At 43.1% G+C, this 17,465-nt stretch overlaps 3 protein-coding genes across 3 annotated transcripts; 2 read left to right on the forward strand and 1 right to left on the reverse strand.

Annotated features, from left to right (window-relative positions):
* Positions 1-357: 357 nt before the first annotated feature.
* LOC115757622 (DNA replication licensing factor MCM3 homolog 3-like) lies at positions 358-6,272 on the reverse strand. The gene is made up of 16 exons (XM_048276589.1): positions 6,071-6,272; positions 5,868-5,974; positions 5,220-5,428; positions 4,451-4,581; positions 4,137-4,375; positions 3,791-4,027; positions 3,530-3,684; positions 3,243-3,451; positions 2,960-3,125; positions 2,686-2,882; positions 2,466-2,525; positions 2,297-2,386; positions 2,034-2,218; positions 1,121-1,186; positions 899-1,040; positions 358-740 (listed from the first exon to the last, which is right to left on the reverse strand). The coding sequence occupies exons 1-16, from the start codon at positions 6,134-6,136 to the stop codon at positions 678-680; spliced, it is 2,322 nt and encodes a 773-aa protein (XP_048132546.1). The 5' UTR covers positions 6,137-6,272; the 3' UTR covers positions 358-677.
* A 2,218-nt stretch (positions 6,273-8,490) lies between these two features.
* Positions 8,491-11,619, forward strand: LOC115757030 (cation/H(+) antiporter 15-like). The gene is made up of 3 exons (XM_030697108.2): positions 8,491-8,697; positions 8,780-9,766; positions 10,384-11,619. The coding sequence occupies exons 1-3, from the start codon at positions 8,491-8,493 to the stop codon at positions 11,617-11,619; spliced, it is 2,430 nt and encodes an 809-aa protein (XP_030552968.2).
* A 2,891-nt stretch (positions 11,620-14,510) lies between these two features.
* On the forward strand, positions 14,511-15,095 carry LOC125314140 (agamous-like MADS-box protein AGL61). Its single transcript, XM_048275622.1, has one exon. The coding sequence runs from the start codon at positions 14,511-14,513 to the stop codon at positions 15,093-15,095; it is 585 nt and encodes a 194-aa protein (XP_048131579.1).
* Positions 15,096-17,465: the final 2,370 nt, after the last annotated feature.

Genomic DNA, 17,465 nt, shown 5'->3' on the forward strand with positions numbered 1-17,465 from the left:
GCTGCATTTTAACCAGACAGCTAGCTTGAACAGTTTTAGATTCTGTGCCGGTTGCCGATGAAGCGGATGTTGCTTCTTTAAGTCATGGAATTTAACACACGAAGAGTCGACCTAATGACCGAGCATAATATACTTCTCAAAGAAGAAACCGAGCATAACGTACTTATCAAAGAAGAAACCGAGCCCAAGGTTCTCCCCTAGCTGGACGTGGCCGGTTCCGATTCAGGAACCGTCAGTTCTGGTTCCGATCTGGTTTTTTTTTTTTGGCCGTGTCTACCCCTAGCACATCAATGGCCTGTCAAGCAAAATGATGAGGAAATTCTTTACATCGACGCGCAAGCATGCAAACCAAAAACATCGATAAACATACCATCACATAGAATCACGACCTTCAATCCTTTTAATTTACAGTGACTAAATAAGGAGGTACCACTCTCAGATGACAGTAACTACAATGGAAGGATGAATAATAAATCCACGTACAACCAAAGATAGTACTAGAAGCTCTAAAAGCAGTGTGAAGGTAATGAACAAAAGATAAAGCCCTCAACAATATGGCTTTTTGCTTTAAAAATGGACCTGGCTGGACAACAGTAGCTAATGAGCAGCAACTTGCATATGAAGATGAAGGGTGATGGTCCAGGATGTTGGCACTGCAGACGTTTCTCTCTTAACAGTCAGGTAGTAACCATGTGCACGACGTCACCAATTATCATCACTCTATTCTCACCTTCCAGTCGCTGATAAAACGAAAACAGTCCATTCATCAAGTGATTCACAATATGGAAATCAGAGTTTAGACTGGGATACAAATGAATTCATGTACAAGTGCCTTGCATTTGAAGGCGGCCTTCAAACCAATGGATTGGGTGCAAATAGGTAAATGACTTTTCTCTACCTGCAAAAGTGACATTATCTGTGTACTTGAGAAGGGATTAGTTGCAATGCCATTGATGATTGTCTCAAGTTCCGCAAGTGATATGCTCTCCAAGCGGTTCACTCGCATATGTTGACCGAATATTGTATTGAATGCTTCTATTCTGCAAAGACTCAAAGGGGGAAAAATTAAGATATATGAAAGCAAATAAATCAGTGCCCAAAGAAACATCCTTATCAATACCTTTCTTGAGACAGGGCAGCAGGTGGTGCTGCGGGTGCGTCATCTACTTCCATGGCATCAGTTGAACTAACAAGAAGAAAGGACGAGAGAGTACACAGAAATCGTAAGTCCGGTCATATCATTGGACAGAAGACACAAGAAAGGAAAGAATCGGTTGAAAGCGAGCTGAGAAGAAGATTCAGTTTACTATGGAGAGAAAGGCTCCACTGTTAACCAACTTGAATTTGCAGAGTAGATCCTTGATCGCTCAGCAAAACAAGAATGAAAAGAAAAAAGCAAAACTACTACAAAAGTTGTATTGCTAGTGAGCTACATTAGCTCAATATAGACGAGACAGCTAACTCATCTGAATAATAGCAATGTAAAATGTATCAGATAGTAAACGAGGATAAACAATTAGGTGAGGTCAATGACTACTTTCCCCAAATTCACCAAAATCCCCAAAAAGGACTACAATGTCATCAGACATTTTCTGTGAAAACTGAAGAACCACGGGCCCTTCATAATAGAAAAATATCATTCGCTGCATGTTAATATGTCAGCGACGCACAAGAGTGAAATAATTCGTAGCAGAGAGATGTGGAAACCAATGACAGGACCTAGGTATAATAGGCTGCAGGCTGCAGCATAAAACAAAATCCTAAAGTAGTCTTGGTCCTCTGGATATAAAATAATGGGCAGAGTTACTGTTGACCCTCCCTTTCACTAAGGGTTTAGTGGACAACAAAAATCTTACACCAAATGGGAAGCTAATTAATCCACACTTTTTGTTGATTGGATCAAATGGTATGGTCAGATATAAGGGGTCATGGTGCAATTTAGCAATTCCATTTTGATACAAGAGGAAACTCTGGAATAGTGGAAGCAAACAAAATAAAACCTGTGAAGAGAAAAGCACATCATGTATACTTACCCTACTGCATTTATGGTAGAGCCATGATCATCTCCATTAGTTTGACCAGCATTGCGATCAGCCTGGTGTTTTCTCTCCAATTCTTTCTCTCTTTCTTGCTCACGCTCTTCCATATCAGTCAATTCTTTGTGATAAATAGCAAAATTTAATACTTTCAGTGCAGCTTCCACATCAGACTTTGTAACCTGATTATACATATAAAATGACCCAGTTATTCATGAAATAAACCTGCATAACGAATTAAATTGAACAAATTCAAGTACCTTTCTGCTCAATTTAAGCTTGGCATGGGCAGTAGATAGACGTATAATGGTTTCTAAAGTTCTTGCTGTGATCGGCAGAGTTCCTCCAGTCTGCAAAAGGTAGGAACCCCCAATAAGTTGTGAAAAAAAAAAATTATTGACTTCCCAAATATGATATTACTAGAGGTACCTGTGCATTCGAACTGGCATTGCGGAGCTCTGCGTATGCAGTTGCTATGTGTTCAGATGCCTGCAAAAATAAATTTTGAGATTAGCTCCTCACATTTCTGTAATATCAAAGTTCGATAAATACCATGGATAGCTGGTACTCATACTAGGTTCCTCAAAGTCACTTTGCTTTCAATTACAATCGACCAACAATAAAATAAAATAAAAAAGAATCATCATACCTCATCTGTTAGATCTGGCTGAATCCTGTGCTTTGCATAGTGGATGTATTTTTTAAGGAACTTGATGGTGAGAGAGTCATTCTTCTGACGCTTCCCTGTTTTCCTCCCATGAAGCATACGGTTATACTTGACAAAAACAGATGAGTCAGCATCCGCTTCATCCTCCCTCCCATACCGTGAACTTCCATCGACTTCACCTACAATTTAAACATATTATATCAAGGACTGAAAATCTGAAATAACAATTTCTACCTGTACGAATTATGACATTTACCCCCATCAAATGTGGAACGGTATCGGTGTATGCGCAAGACATGGTCAGAGATTTGGCGGTCAATATCAGGATCCATTTGATCCAATACAATAAATAGTAGATCAAAACGGGAAAGAAGGGAATCCGGAAGGCCAATGTTCTTTGTAGGAGTCAGAGATCGATCATACTGCAGGCAGGACAGCAGACTAAGTTAAGTAGAATGATGAGTTGTCGACATACATCAAATACTACATTGGTGTCGACATCCATCCTATTGAGAATTTAGCAACGCATGCACTCTTACAGTTCCATATATGGGATTGGCAGCAGCTACCACACTGCATCGAGCATTCAATGATGCATGGATACCAGCTTTGGCTATAGTTACAGTCTGCTGCTCCATGACCTCATGTATGGCAACCCGATCTTGGTCATTCATTTTGTCAAACTCATCAATACAGACAACACCTCTATCGGCAAGAACCATCGCACCAGCTTCCAGCCTTCTTTCCCCTAATATAAACAAAGGAATGGCATCAGTTAACTCATCACATAATGAAATGTATTTGATAGATCTACCAGATGCTTTACCTGTTTCTTGATCAGATGTAACAGCAGCTGTCAAACCAACTCCAGAAGAACCGCGACCTGTTGTTGATATGGCCAATGGTGCGATATTCATGATGGCTCTTAATAGTTGAGACTTAGCAACAGATGGGTCACCAACCATCATCATGTTTATGTCACTAATAGAAAGAAATATGCAAGAGTAACTCAGAAAGCAAGGAGAAGGTAACTAGGGGCCATGCCTATGATAGTAACTAAGGCCAATGTAAATCATATCTTACTCACCCTCGTAGATGGGTACCATTTTTCAAGTTCTTTTCAACTCCACCAAGCATCAGCAATATCACTGCTTTCTTTATCCATGAGTGACCATATATAGAAGGTGCCAGCGAATTACCAAGTAGATCAAATGTATCATCTCTCCCTGCTATCTTTTTAATATTTTTCAAGTCCTCTGGAGTGTAGATTGGTGCATTGGCCTCTTTATTGAGAAGGGAAACATTGTTAGCAACCAGCACAGTCCTGCACAATAATTGATTAGTCAATCCTACAGAACACAGAAAATGGGAGCATGAGAAGTTCAAGGTGGAAAGAGAGTGACAATGAAGTTTGCTTGAACACCTAACAATACCTGAATACTCCATTTACACCGCCCTTGCTTTTCCCTGGGATGGCTTTGTATACCCCTACAATAGCCACACGGTCTCCAGGCTTGCAAGAATCAACCAAGTCATCTTCCACAATTATATCCACTGTTCGTGGAAGTTGACCAGGAGCAGAATTTTCAGGCATTTCTTGCATTGAGAGGGTCTGATGATCCTTGTATTGGCAGAGTCCATATTCTGTGACCAGTAAATTCCCATTCTCATCCTGAAACAACAGTTTCCCTCAGGAAAGGCTCTCTATAAATCATCAATAATAAGTTCCAAAAGGAATATTATTTACCCTTGTTGGATAAACAGAACCTGTGGGCAGACCCATGTTGGATGTTATGTCTCGATATTCTCGCGTAGTGAACTTTTCAGTTGAGGGGCAGAAGTGTACACTCTTTACCACCTTTGGTCTCACAAGAGAACCTGAAAAGAGCATATTAGTTATTAGTTCTCCCAAATATGCGAAATTGCTGGGAGTGCATCTTATAGTGTGTTCAGATGTGCTCTTGAAGTCAGAGAGCAGGTTTGTACATTAAACAGTCAAACTCTGGCAAAGCAATTATTAGTATAATGTTGAGCTATTACACTAGAAATTACGTTCACTGGGTAAAACCTAATTCAACATATGAAGTATGCATCCAAGAAGTACAGGTCCATACAGTCTTGAGCAGATGAATATCATCCAAACCTATGTATGGAGGACAAATTGGTACTCTTAATGTGTTTAGTTCATGAGTAAATAAGCATGGCCAACTTAGGGCCTATGTGAAACAATCATACAGAGAAAGGGCTATAAAGTAAAGACTAAATAAACAAAGGTTATGCCAATGCCTCAGAAGCAGCATGGCATGATATTTGCTAACCAAGTGAACAACCTATCTTCATATCTGAACCTCTAGAATATCTACCGTTACGGGAAACAACTATCAGCTTCAGCTATGGAGCCAAGAAATTTAAGAAATTTCTAGTAAATTTCTCCAGTGATATGGACTCTCAGAACCTCAAGAGGAGTTTGGTAACCAAGCAACAGCAAAAACAACAGTGTTAGTCAAAAGATGTACATTTGGTTACAATGCCCTCGACGCAGACCATGGAGCCGATAAATTCGGAGAGAAGTTCTCGAGGAGTGACACGGCGAGAAACAAAGGGCCCCTCAAAGCCAACAAGAACAGTCTCTCCTTCCTTCAAGTACTTCCCATCGATTCTGTGAACTAGATCAGTGACCGCATCGGAAAATGCTTGCATGTATTCAACGGGGTTTCTTAAGATCCTGAAAAACAATACAATAGATAAACCATCGAATTATTAAGTAAAACAGATATGACCTGACTGAAATAAGAAATTTGCCTTCTTGAACGAAATAGTAGGAAGCAAAACCCCATTGCATCAAGGCCATGCATAACCAGCAATTTGAGAATGAACACAATATGAATAAAAACCCAGAAAATGACAAATTAATTGGGTGCATAATGCACTTGAGCTTTCACTCATAAGAGGAATAAAAAAACTAAACGACAAAACCTAATTGGGCTGCTCTCATTCACATTCTTTTCTTTCAAAATGACAATTTGAACCCGACAAACAGACAATCATCCTAATCAGCTCGAGACACTGACCACACTCCATAAGCTATCCACTGCCCAACAATAACAGCCGACTCTCCATGATCGAAACAGTTGAAATAGAAGAAATGGCCGAAGAAAACAAACCGGGGCGCCAAGTCGCGGAAGGAGTGCAGATCGGAGATGTCCACGATGAGGCGGCGGCGCTTGTGGTTGATCATCGTCTTAACGTCGTCCATATACATCCTCCCGACCTGAAATCACGGAGTAAGACCGAAGAAACAAATTGATTCAGTCCAACTTTGCTTCGACACGACACGGCAGCGACTCCAGGGGAAAAAGACACCCACATCGTTCTCCAAGAAAGCCAATAGCTCGCGCTTGTGAGCCGCCCTCACTTCCTCGCTGACGTCCATCGCTCGGAGTTCGCCTCGTGAAGCCTGTCCGGCAAAGAAGAACGCGAGAGAGAGAGAGAGAGAGAGAGAGAGGGAGGGAGTGGTAACCCTAATTTTGATGTGTTTTGCCCCTTTTCTTCATCGAGGTCGGAGATGGCGGGAAACAGAGGGGAGAGTAGGGGGCGGTGATGGCGGGAAACTGGAGGAAGCCGAGGATCATCTCACGTGCGTCACGTGACTACTCGTTGTGGAGCGACATTCTCCCGATTTTGATAGTTGTGGACATTGGACAACATCCGAATATTTTGAAAAGGAAAATTGGAACCAGAGATTTGGTAAAAAATTTTGGTCTGGTAAAAATATAAACAATTTTTTTGGTTCGGATAAAAAAAATAGAGAATTGATTAACTAATCTTTTTTAAGAGAAACGAAGCCCATATCCACCAACACCACTAATATTTTAAAGGGTAAAAGCTATAAAAAAAATCTTAAATTATACATGCAGTGACACATTTACGGCAAACTTTTTTTGTTAACACTAAAAACTTCAAACTTGAACTCGTATGATACATTTATGCCAATTTCGAGATAAACATGTAATGTGTCAACTTGATAAAATTTAGGTTTTTAGTGTAAAAAAACGACTTGGGTAAATATGTCACACGGGGTAAAAGTTTGAAGATTTTGAGGTCACAAAAAGAAAATTTGAAGTAAATGCGTCACGCGGGTACAAATTTGAGGTTAATGTCACAAAAAAAAATGTGAGATAAATATGTAACATTGGGCATCATTTAGTATTTTTTTTTTCTTGACTTTTTTCCTATTGTCAATGAAAACAAGTGTCCCTTTTACTTGGTGAACAGAAAATCTCGCTTGGAATTTTGCGCAAACCCCATCAGGTAAAAATTCCTTAAATATAAAAAAGGGAAAAATTAATCTGAAGAAAATTAAATATATGAGGATAGTATTACTAAAAAGAGATTATTACAGTTATCAAAGGTAAGAAACAAATTTCCAAAATAGAAAATAACACTAGAATTATTTTATTTTTTTATAATAAAGAAGACGTTGTTGTACGTTTACATGGCTTCTCATTCTACGCGCTTTGTTAAGTTGGTTCGAAAGGGCTTTTTATTATCTTAGATTTTCGAGACTCGGCTGGAGAAATTCTCACCATTACCGGACAACCGAATCGACTTAGCTTACTCCTTTTTGATGTTTTGTCTTGAACGATAAAAACTGCGTTCGAGCTTTTCTTTTTTACTTTTCCTTTTCTACTGTTTGGAAGCTCTAATGCGAAATCCGTTCAGCAATTGTTATTAATAATTTATACATGATATGTTTACTCTTTGATTTACTTAAAGATTTTCAAAACATAGTGTTTTGTTTTATAGAAATTTCCTAACCAATTTGAAAATACAATGAATTCTACAATCTATAAGTTACAAATAAAGTGCTAAAGAATATATTTGATTTTGGAATAATATTCCTACAAATGTTTTTAGCTTGAATAATATCCTCAGATTTATTTCTCTAAAAAACATGCCATTTTAAGTCCAAATTTGTGACAAAAAAAGGGGAAATGCTACACGGTCGGAGACGGTACAATCTCGACCGTAGATCCACACATTATCACCGCGTGTTTTGAGTAAAACATTCATTGATTGAGAGATCGTGTGATCGTAAATAACCGACAATCTTGTCGGACCGTCAAACTAGTAGCTTAAAAAAAAAAGTCATATTCAAATGTTTAAGATTGACAATGCAATATTTCCTGAAAAATTGCTACTTATTTTATTTATCGAATTTCAAGATCAAGCAAAGTAACTAGAGAGACGTATGGTTCTAGAGTAGAACCGGAGCAGTGAAAATAGGGTAGGTTTCAGGTTTTGAGGATAAGTAGATAGGTTTCAAGTTCAAAAAATGAAAGAATAGATTTCGACGAATAGGTTTCAGGAGGGCAAAATGCAAAACCTGAAACTAAGTCTTTTAAGTTTGTTCTTTTGTTTGTTACGGAACGCCGCGCCAGAAACCGCTAACGAGATCGAGAGCTCAAACGAGTCAAATCCTCCCAAATTTTCACAGTTGAAATTGTCTGTTCAATAGTTGTCTGATGCCAACAAAAAAACAAGAATGTCAACAGAAAGAGGAAAGGTCGAAATACCAGAACTTAACGGTCGAAACCCCCTCTCTTCCTCTCCCTCTCCTTCTCCTTCTCCGTGTCGTTCTAGTTACAAACTTGTGCCTCCCTTTGATTCTCTTCAGGCGTTATCCCTCTCTTCCGCGAGAAGAGGGCTTCGTTTCCGGGCCGCGAGAAGCTTCATGCCTCTGGAGTTTTCCGGGACCGAAGTAGGGTCTTTCACGGCGGAATCGCGATGGCTGCGACCAGCCTCCCGAACAGGACCGGCGCTTGTTACTTCGAAACTGTAGACAACAGCCATGATATCTGGCGAGAACCGGGGGCCCCTCGGCTGTCCGTCTCGGTGTTCCTCAAACAAGTCGGGCTCACCATCTTCGTGTCAAACGCCCTCTTCCTCGCCCTTCGGCCGCTTCGCCAACCTCGGATCATCTCCGACATTCTCGTGAGTTTCGGGCCGTGATTAAATTCGAAAATGTTTGTTCTTATGATTGTGAATCCAATCTCATCTCGTTACTGTCATGTAGTGTGGTGTGCTGTTAGGTACGTCTGGGTTCTCGCATAGCCCCTACTTTCATAAGATCTTTCCCGAGAGGAGTTACGTGAAGGTCGAGACGGTCGGGTATCTCGGCCTCATGTACCATCTGTTCCTAGTCGGGCTGAGGTTCGACCCAGCCGCGTTGGTGTTGATCGGGAAGAAGGCTACCTCAATCGCCCTGGCGGCCTTCTTCCTCCCCGGGATCGTCGGGATAAGCACCTTCTACATAGTGACCAGCTCCAGCGGTTCCAGCGACGCCAACAGGCTCGGCGGCATGTTCTGGGTGATAGCCCTGACCTTCACGGGGTCGCCCGTCCTTGCGGAGGTCCTCGCAAGCATCAAGCTCCTCCACAGCGACATCGGGAGGACAGCGACGGCCGCGGCCGTGGTCAGCGACGTCTGCGCCTGGGCCCTCGTCATACTGGTGATACCCATGAGCCTGGAGGGCAGAAGCTTCTACTACCCACTCCTCACGACCGCCGGGTTCGTGTCGGTGTGCCTCTTTGGAGTCCGCCCAGCCCTCGCGTGGGCGATCAGGAAGACTTCCGGGGAGGGAAACTACAGCGACGGCTACGTGGTGGTGATCCTGATGGGGGTGTCGGCATTCGGGATGATCACGGACGTGATCGGAACGCACTCGATGGTCGGCGCGTTCGTGTTCGGATTGATCATGCCGAACGGGGAGCTGGGATCGAGGCTGGTGCTGAAGATGGAGGAGTGCGTGGACGGGATCTTGTTGCCTTTCTTCTACGTGCTGTGCGGGGTCCGGGTGAATCTGTGGGAGATCAGAGGAGTGGGGAGCTGGGCGCTGACCGTGTTCGTGATCTGTCTGGGTTGGATGGCGAAGGTCCTGAGCACGCTCGGCATCTCCACGTTCTTCAACATCCAACCTCGGGAAGGCGTTGTCCTAGGATTGCTCATGAACTGCAAGAGCCTCCTAGGTTTGGCTCTGCTTGACGTGGCTTGGGACAAAGGGGTACGACCCTTCTCATGTTCTTTTTTTTTTTTTTCCATATTTTCAACCCACTTTTTGATTTCCGACCAAAAACAAAAACCCATTTTTTGATTGGAAAAATGGAATCGAGTCTATTTCGACAAGAGAAAAAAAAATTATTTGGTCCGAAAATCATGTGAACCAAGTCTATTTCGACGATAATCACGTAATAATCGTGTAGACATTATCAGTTCATATATTATGTACACTAAGTAAAACTTCCCTCTCATCGAATAGTAATGAAAATTATTTTCCGTGAAACTTGAATCACCTTTTTGGTAGCGTTGGATTGCGTTTGTCGATATGTGCTTAGGACCCGATGGCGCGTTTTTAGGCTAATTAAGCCTTGACTGCATGACACAAAATGTTCATTACATTTTTCAATAAAGTATTTCATACTACACCTATTAAAGGATTTGAAATTTGATTGAATTTTGTAAAACGACAATTTAGGTTTCTGGTGCAAACTTTTCCTACTTTTTCTTTAGTTTCAATTACTGTAGCACATTTGACCAAATAAAAAAAATTATTGTAGCACTAAAATACTATGTACCATGCTCATGAGAAACTCTACTTGCGTGTGATCACTTGTGATTCAGGCCTTGACGGTCCAGCAATACTCGATCATGGTGCTGGCTTTCTTGATCATGACGGCATCGGTGGCTCCGCTCATCGACCTGGTCTATGGCCCGACCAAGAGGTTCATGAACTACAAGATCCGATCGGTCCAGGCGACCGGATCAGACACCGATTTCCGCGTCCTCTCGTGCATCTACTCGACGCGCCACATCGCGCCCATCATCAACCTCCTTGAGATCTCCACGGGCAACATGCACTCGCGCCTCGCCGTGTTTGGGCTCCACCTGGTCGAGGTGACGGGATGCACCTCCGCGATGCTCATCGTCCACGATCCGCACCGGCCCACCCGGGTCAACCTGCACGACCAGGCCCAGTCCGATCACATCATGAAGTCCCTGGAGGACTTCGAGTACCAGAACCGGTCCGCGTCGGTCCAGCTCCTGACCATCCTGTCGCCCTACGAGAGCATGTGCGAAGATGTGTGTGGCATGGCCGAGGACAAGCGCGTCTCCCTCATCATCCTCCCGTTCCACCGCCGGTCCATGACCTCCGGGGCCATGGAGGATGCAGAGCCCGCATTCCGGCCTGTCAACCAGAGCGTGCTCGAGAACGCGCCCTGCTCAGTGGCCCTCCTTGTAGACCGCGGGCTTGCGGCAGGGACGATGCGGCGGACGGATTCGAACCGCGCCATGGCCTGCCGGGCCGTCATGCTCTTTGTTGGGGGCCACGACGACCGCGAGGCCCTCGCCTACGCATGGCGGATGGCAGGCCACCGCTCCATCAACCTCACGGTGGTGAGGTTCCTCCCCGGCAGCAACGTTGTCAACATCGACCCCATGGAGCTCCAAGAGCGGCAAGGCATCCTGACAATCGTTTCCAACGTCGAGAGGCAGGGGCGGCTCGACGACGTCTACATCACCGAGTTCCGCCGGAAGAACTCGGGCAACGATTCGATAACCTACCGCGAGGTGACGGTGAACAACGGGGACGAGACGGTGGCGGCGATAAGGGAAATGGACCGCGAGTTCGATCTGTACATCGTCGGGCGGAGCGAGCGGTCCATATCGCCCCTCACGTTCGGGTTGGCGGAGTGGAGCGAGTACCCGGAGCTCGGGGCCATCGGCGACGTACTCGTCTCTTCGAATTTTAGCATGCACGCCTCGGTTCTCGTGGTGCAACAATATGATCCGAAGTCCACGGCGGCGGATGAAGATGGGATCGGGATCTTAGATAGCTTGGCGTATTTCAAGAAGTAGGAACTGCACAAACCTTGAATCACGAAGTAGTACTTTCAGGGCAAACGGTATTCTTCATTTCTTCTTTTTTTTTTTTTTAGTTGGAATTTCTTTCACGTAATTATGGTTTAGGAATAGCTATTGTTTTATTTCTACATCATTTCGGGGCATTACGCTCTCCCAGCCGACAGAATTTTGTTAACGAGTGTCCCCGAGTACGCGGGTTAAGCAGCCGATTAGAGACGTTCCGCAATTTTCAATGCACCAGATACTGTTCGCATGACATGCGAAATCAATATTCCAGGAGATCGTACGTTTGATTGTTAAGCATGCTTAACAAATATCTTGAGAGCACTTATTAAGTTAAGAAATCACGCTGTGGTCTGACTTATTTTAGAATAATATGAGAACGAATTTTATGTCAGGAAATTCTAATTATCATTCTATCCATTGATTCACCGTAATACTGATTCGGACATTTATTGAGGTTACAAACACATGTAATATGTTCGTTTCATTATATAGATGTAAATGCGAGACAAGAATCCACTATGTCACCATGTTGTCAACGTGTGGGGACGAGAAGCCATTGAACCGAAGGCTTAAAACATGAAAATTATTCTCAGGAATCAAGAAATTCTCTTCCAATCATTAAATACTGTCCTAATGACTACTTAAATATCTTATGGAACAATTATCAAACATGTTTAATCAAAAGAATTATTTATTTTCCCTTTGAAATAAACGAGTTCGAACTAAAAGCTTTCTTTCTATTAACCGTGTAACAAGCTTCTCCATGTACTTTCATATAGAAATCCATGTTCCAGATCAAAAATATATTCCAAAGAGTTCGGAAAACTTAAAATCTTAATTTGGGAGATCGAAACTTTCGTTATTAGGAAGTATTTCAAACACTTGTTAGGATAAACCTTACTATAAATATACCACAAGCTTTTCTATACGTTTTCTCAACTCGCAGATATTGAAGTTTGTGCTTAAATTGTGACTAATCATTTTTTTTTTGCCACTCAATTATTTTTGTGGTTTCAGAATTTACTTGGAATTCTTTTTGACAGTGCACGGCGGTTATAATTTAAATAAGTTTCACTCTATTTTTTCTTGAGTTTAATAAGTTATCGCACTACGCAAGTTGTGGCTAAAATGCACGTGTGAGTTGCGGTACAAAAAAAAAGGCTCATATAGAAAAATTAGTGTGATTTGAAACCGTCAATAACTCATCGGTTTAAATTTTTCAGTAAAGTCGGGTCGACGGTAGACACATATCCCTTATTAGGGAGCAGGATTACTGATAATAAGTCTGTAAATATGGTGCCGCCTCCTCATAATTGTTGCTTTGGATTAGACATAATCACCTACGTAAGACAACCGACATACTCGGCCCGAGGGTATTCTCTCTGCAGCTGTGGCCATTGCGCGAAAAAACTGATCAGCTACCCTAAATTTGTAGAGAAGCAATCCAGTTAGGGACAGCCTTTTCACTCTGGCTACGCTCTCCATGTAAAATAGATGATCCACCCCAGGGCATTAGTTCCCCAGCCGCCTACAAATGAGCTCAATCTGCATTCCTATTCCATAAACGAGAAGGTCTCGGCAGTGTGACCCCCCTACAAAAGTCGGTGCATAGACATAGTATAACCACGGTATTTTCATCACAGAGAATGCAATCCACAGAGCTTACAAGTGAGCCATTTACTGGCTAACCGGAGCCTAAAACAATGAGGGTACTATAGGTTCCTCGAGATTTCCCATGGAGCGGTTTTCCACTCCGGCGTACATGAAAGCGGATCAATATCAGAAGAAGAAGAAGAGCAGTAACAGCAGCTACAACACAGCCGAGAGCCATATCCGATGTGCGTCGTATATGAAATTTCGGCGGATTGTTTCGTGCATAAGCGAGGTGCCAGAGGCTGACGAGAGTAGGGATATATAGCTATTCCTTCTTTGAAGTGCCTCCCTTTCCTGATAGAACTGCTACCTTGTGCTTGCTTACTAGACTGGCCGGACTGCCTCCACCATAACCGGTACTGGTGCCGCTGCCTATGTTGCTGATACTAAGCTCAAGCTGGGATCTGCGATTCTCAGTATTTTCTATCGCTTCAAAAGCTACACGATCCGCGTCATATTAACAGGGGTTTCTGGAATAATTTCATCCTCAGCGTCATCCTCAAGCTTTCCACAATAAAACACCTTCCAAAGCGGGCTGAACTCATGTGCTTCCACTTTAAGCCGGTGCCGGAAGCCTACTTCCTCACCTGATTCAAACTCGTCTCCATCCAAGGGGGATTTCAGCGCTTGGCCGGTGGTGTACAGTTTCTTCTTCTTCTTCTCCTCCTCCAATTTCTTGATCGAGTTTCAACCCAAGTCGGAGCTACACAGTCTTCACAAAACTGCTGCAACAAATTCTGATGTTCAGTAGCGTGTCCGTCGAACTAGAAAGGAATCGGATTGCCCATCGAAAACCCATTTTCTGAAGACATCGTCCGTTGATAAACGTCAAGTAAAAAAGCAATCTTTAAGGATGAACTTGCCTGCCCACTTCAGGTGAAACTGAAATCGCCCATTAGAGAAAGGAAAGGAAGGAGTAAAACTTGTTCTCGAGAAAAGATTATTTTCCAAAAAATAAAAATAAAAATAGAAAAAATATCTGGCCGTTAACGGATACCGATAACGCGTATATACCGATGACGTCACAACGCGTCTTGCACCTGACGTAACCAGTTCTTCAAGAGCTCTTCTCCCTCCTCCTCCTTCATATCTCTCTCTCTCTCTCTCTCTCAAAGAAACGAAAAAACCAGATCTGTTTGTTGTCTGGGGGACTTGCCAGAGAAAGAAAGAAGCGAAAAAGTGAAGAACAGAGAGTCGAGAGAGCATCCCATCGCCCGTTACCCACGATGGAGGAGGCAAAGAGAGCGCCCAAGCGCCGGCGGGTCGAGTGCAGGCTCATCGAGAAGGAGAGCGCGCGCGAGGTCACTTTCTCCAAGCGCCACCAGGGCCTCTTCCGCAAGGCGGCCGAGCTCTCCCTCCTCTGCGGCGCGGACGTCGCCGTCATCACCTACTCGCCCCACGGCAACCCCTTCGCCTTCGCCCACCCGTCCACCCCGGACGCCCTCGTCGACCGCTACCTCTCGGGCGACGTGACCAGAGACGACGCCGCCGCCGTCGGAGCAGCCGCTGCCCACAGGAAGCGGTACGAGGATTCCGTCGCGAAGCTCGAGGAGGCCAAGAGAGAGGCGGCGAGGACGGCGGCCGAGGCCGGGAAGCGCAAGTGGTGGCTGGACGAGGCGGTCGTGGACGGCATGGAGGAGGAGGAGCTGGAGCATTACGTGGCGTCGCTGGAGGCTTTGCAGAAGTTGATCGCCGATAGAGTCGGAGAATGCGGTGATTCGGGTTTCTACACCCGATTGCTGGCGACGGACATGGACATAAGCATGGACATGGATGCTGCCCTTCTGGCTGAACTGCAATATTATTGCTAATATGGGTCAAAATCCGCTTTCTTAGTTGAACATAATTAGGGATTTTATCAATTCCTCTTGTTAATTTCTTCTTCTGTTCGGTTTTGCAAGCCTTATTGGCTTTAAACTTAGGGTTTTAAGTTTTGGGAGACGAGGCATGATGGCGAAGTAAAATTCATGCTGAATAATATTCTTGTATTTCCTATTAATAAAGATGAATAGACCGAGTTCGTTTTCATTCTTTCTTTTCGCTAGATAATCTTTCGTGATCTTTTATTGTTTGCGAAGTTATTAGTATTAAATTAAGCTAAAATTACTGTTTATGAAACATAGATTATACGTACATAATTTTCTTCATGTTTATGTCCTATATATGCGATGGCATTAGGAGTACAATCGAAATTGCGAAAAGTAATTTTCTCAATTTATATTGGTTAAAAATTGATTTTTTAAGGAAAAAAAATGTGATAAGAATGAAGGGTGGGATCACAAAGATCGGATTTTGGGTCAGATCCGAACAAATGCTACCCAACCACCAATGTTCACCATATCGACAAAACATATCGAAAATTATGTACTTCAGCATTTACACTACTCGGATAATTACCATATCCTCTTCCGAGGACAATACTCGAGCCAAGCCGAATACGTCCTCTTGGAAGATCCACTTCTGGTCTGAGTTGGCCCCCAGCTAGTCGGTATTCTGGTCCGTTATAAACCGATCCCTGAGCGATCGTCCGACCCGATAGACATTCGAGACAGATAGAGAAAATGCTGCATCACTTGCTATGGTCATTCTGATGGCCATTGCTTTATTTACCCCCCGAGAGACAGAGAGCACGCTAGAATGGATGCGCTCACAGAAATGCAGCAGATCAAGGTCGATAGCCCCTACACAGGCGAAGATTTCTCCGGCCTTGATACGGCAATGCCGAATGGGCCTTATGAGAAGGGGAGGGGCGTGGTCGTCAGAGATCATGGAACGGAGGAACGGGCCGATTTGGATGAAAATGATGAGCAATCTTTGCTTCCAGGCAGCGAACTTTCACGAACGTATAAGGGGGAAGACATTACCACTTCTGGTCTGAGTTGAATCATGAGGTGTGTATATAGTGCATGAGCAGTGGCAATAGAAGTCCAAACAGAAGATCTATTTGAAGTAATGAAAACTCTTTACCACAAGTTTGACTCAAAAGCAAGCAAAGGGTCTATAACAGGACTTCGGTTGCAACGTACAGTCACAATTCTACATTCCATAATGAGATTTTTTAGGATCTAAGAAGACTTGGATGAATACCCAGGTCGCGGATCCACAGGTTGCTCCTCCAATCTTCGAAAATTCCATCCCCTGTTTCTCTGTTTCATCACAAGTTCAAAGTGGTGCGCAACAGCAATCAAACCAGGAGGTCGTTTCGTAGCCTCTCTCTTAGCACCTCCCCAGATCAGGCAAAGCACTTTCATTCACCGATCATCGTCTATGGGGGGTTTGAACCGACAACAGGATCGGTCTCGATGTCGATCGAACTCGCCGTTGGTGTCGATCAATGCTCAATTAGAGCTTCGGGATTTTGGTGATCCTATGTATGATGGAATTACAATTTGCGAAGCAACGTTGTGTTCATAATCTACTGTAAAATAATTCTAGACATGAGGTTGTTTTGTAACCATATGTATCGTCTTTATTCCTTTAGTATCGTAATTATCTCCGACATATGGCTTAATTCGATAACCATCGTCCAGCACATCCACTTGACTCCTAGTCTGGGGAGAGAATCTCGGATGAGGTTGGATCTTCTTCGAGAAAATCACTAATTGCACATTTTAATTTAGTCGATTTAGTCATAAATCTTTTAACGATTTACCAATGTAGTCCTTTAGACTAATTTTTGCTGGAAATTTATAATGTAGACATCGGTTGTCCTAGGTAGCATGACGGACGCTGATACTTTTTATACAATGAGATCGTGAAAAAAATAAATACCTGTAACTTTTATACAACACTCACTTTGGTATAATAAATTTTTTACTCGAGTGTCGTTAGTTCGGAAAAACATTCACTTGCATCTTTTTTTTTTTTTTTTTTCGGGATCAAGAGCATTCAACTACTACAAAAGGAACAAAAACAGAAAGGAGTTTGGAGAATGGAATTAGGACAGACTCCTACCAATCGCGAATTCAATGATTTCTAAATCGAGAAACGAATGTTTACTTTTTCGTTAAGGTAACGGGGTTGAAACTTAAAGCTTTATTTCCTTTAAACATTTAATAAGTGTCTCGAAAGATTCATGTTCTAAATCGAGAATATATCTCAAAGGAATCTTAGATACATGCGCGATCACAATTCGGGAAATTGAAACTTTCCTTATTGGGAAATATTTGGGACACTTTATG

This window comes from Rhodamnia argentea, chromosome 3, assembly GCF_020921035.1.
Source record: "Rhodamnia argentea isolate NSW1041297 chromosome 3, ASM2092103v1, whole genome shotgun sequence".
Classification (NCBI taxonomy): Eukaryota; Viridiplantae; Streptophyta; class Magnoliopsida; order Myrtales; family Myrtaceae; genus Rhodamnia; species Rhodamnia argentea.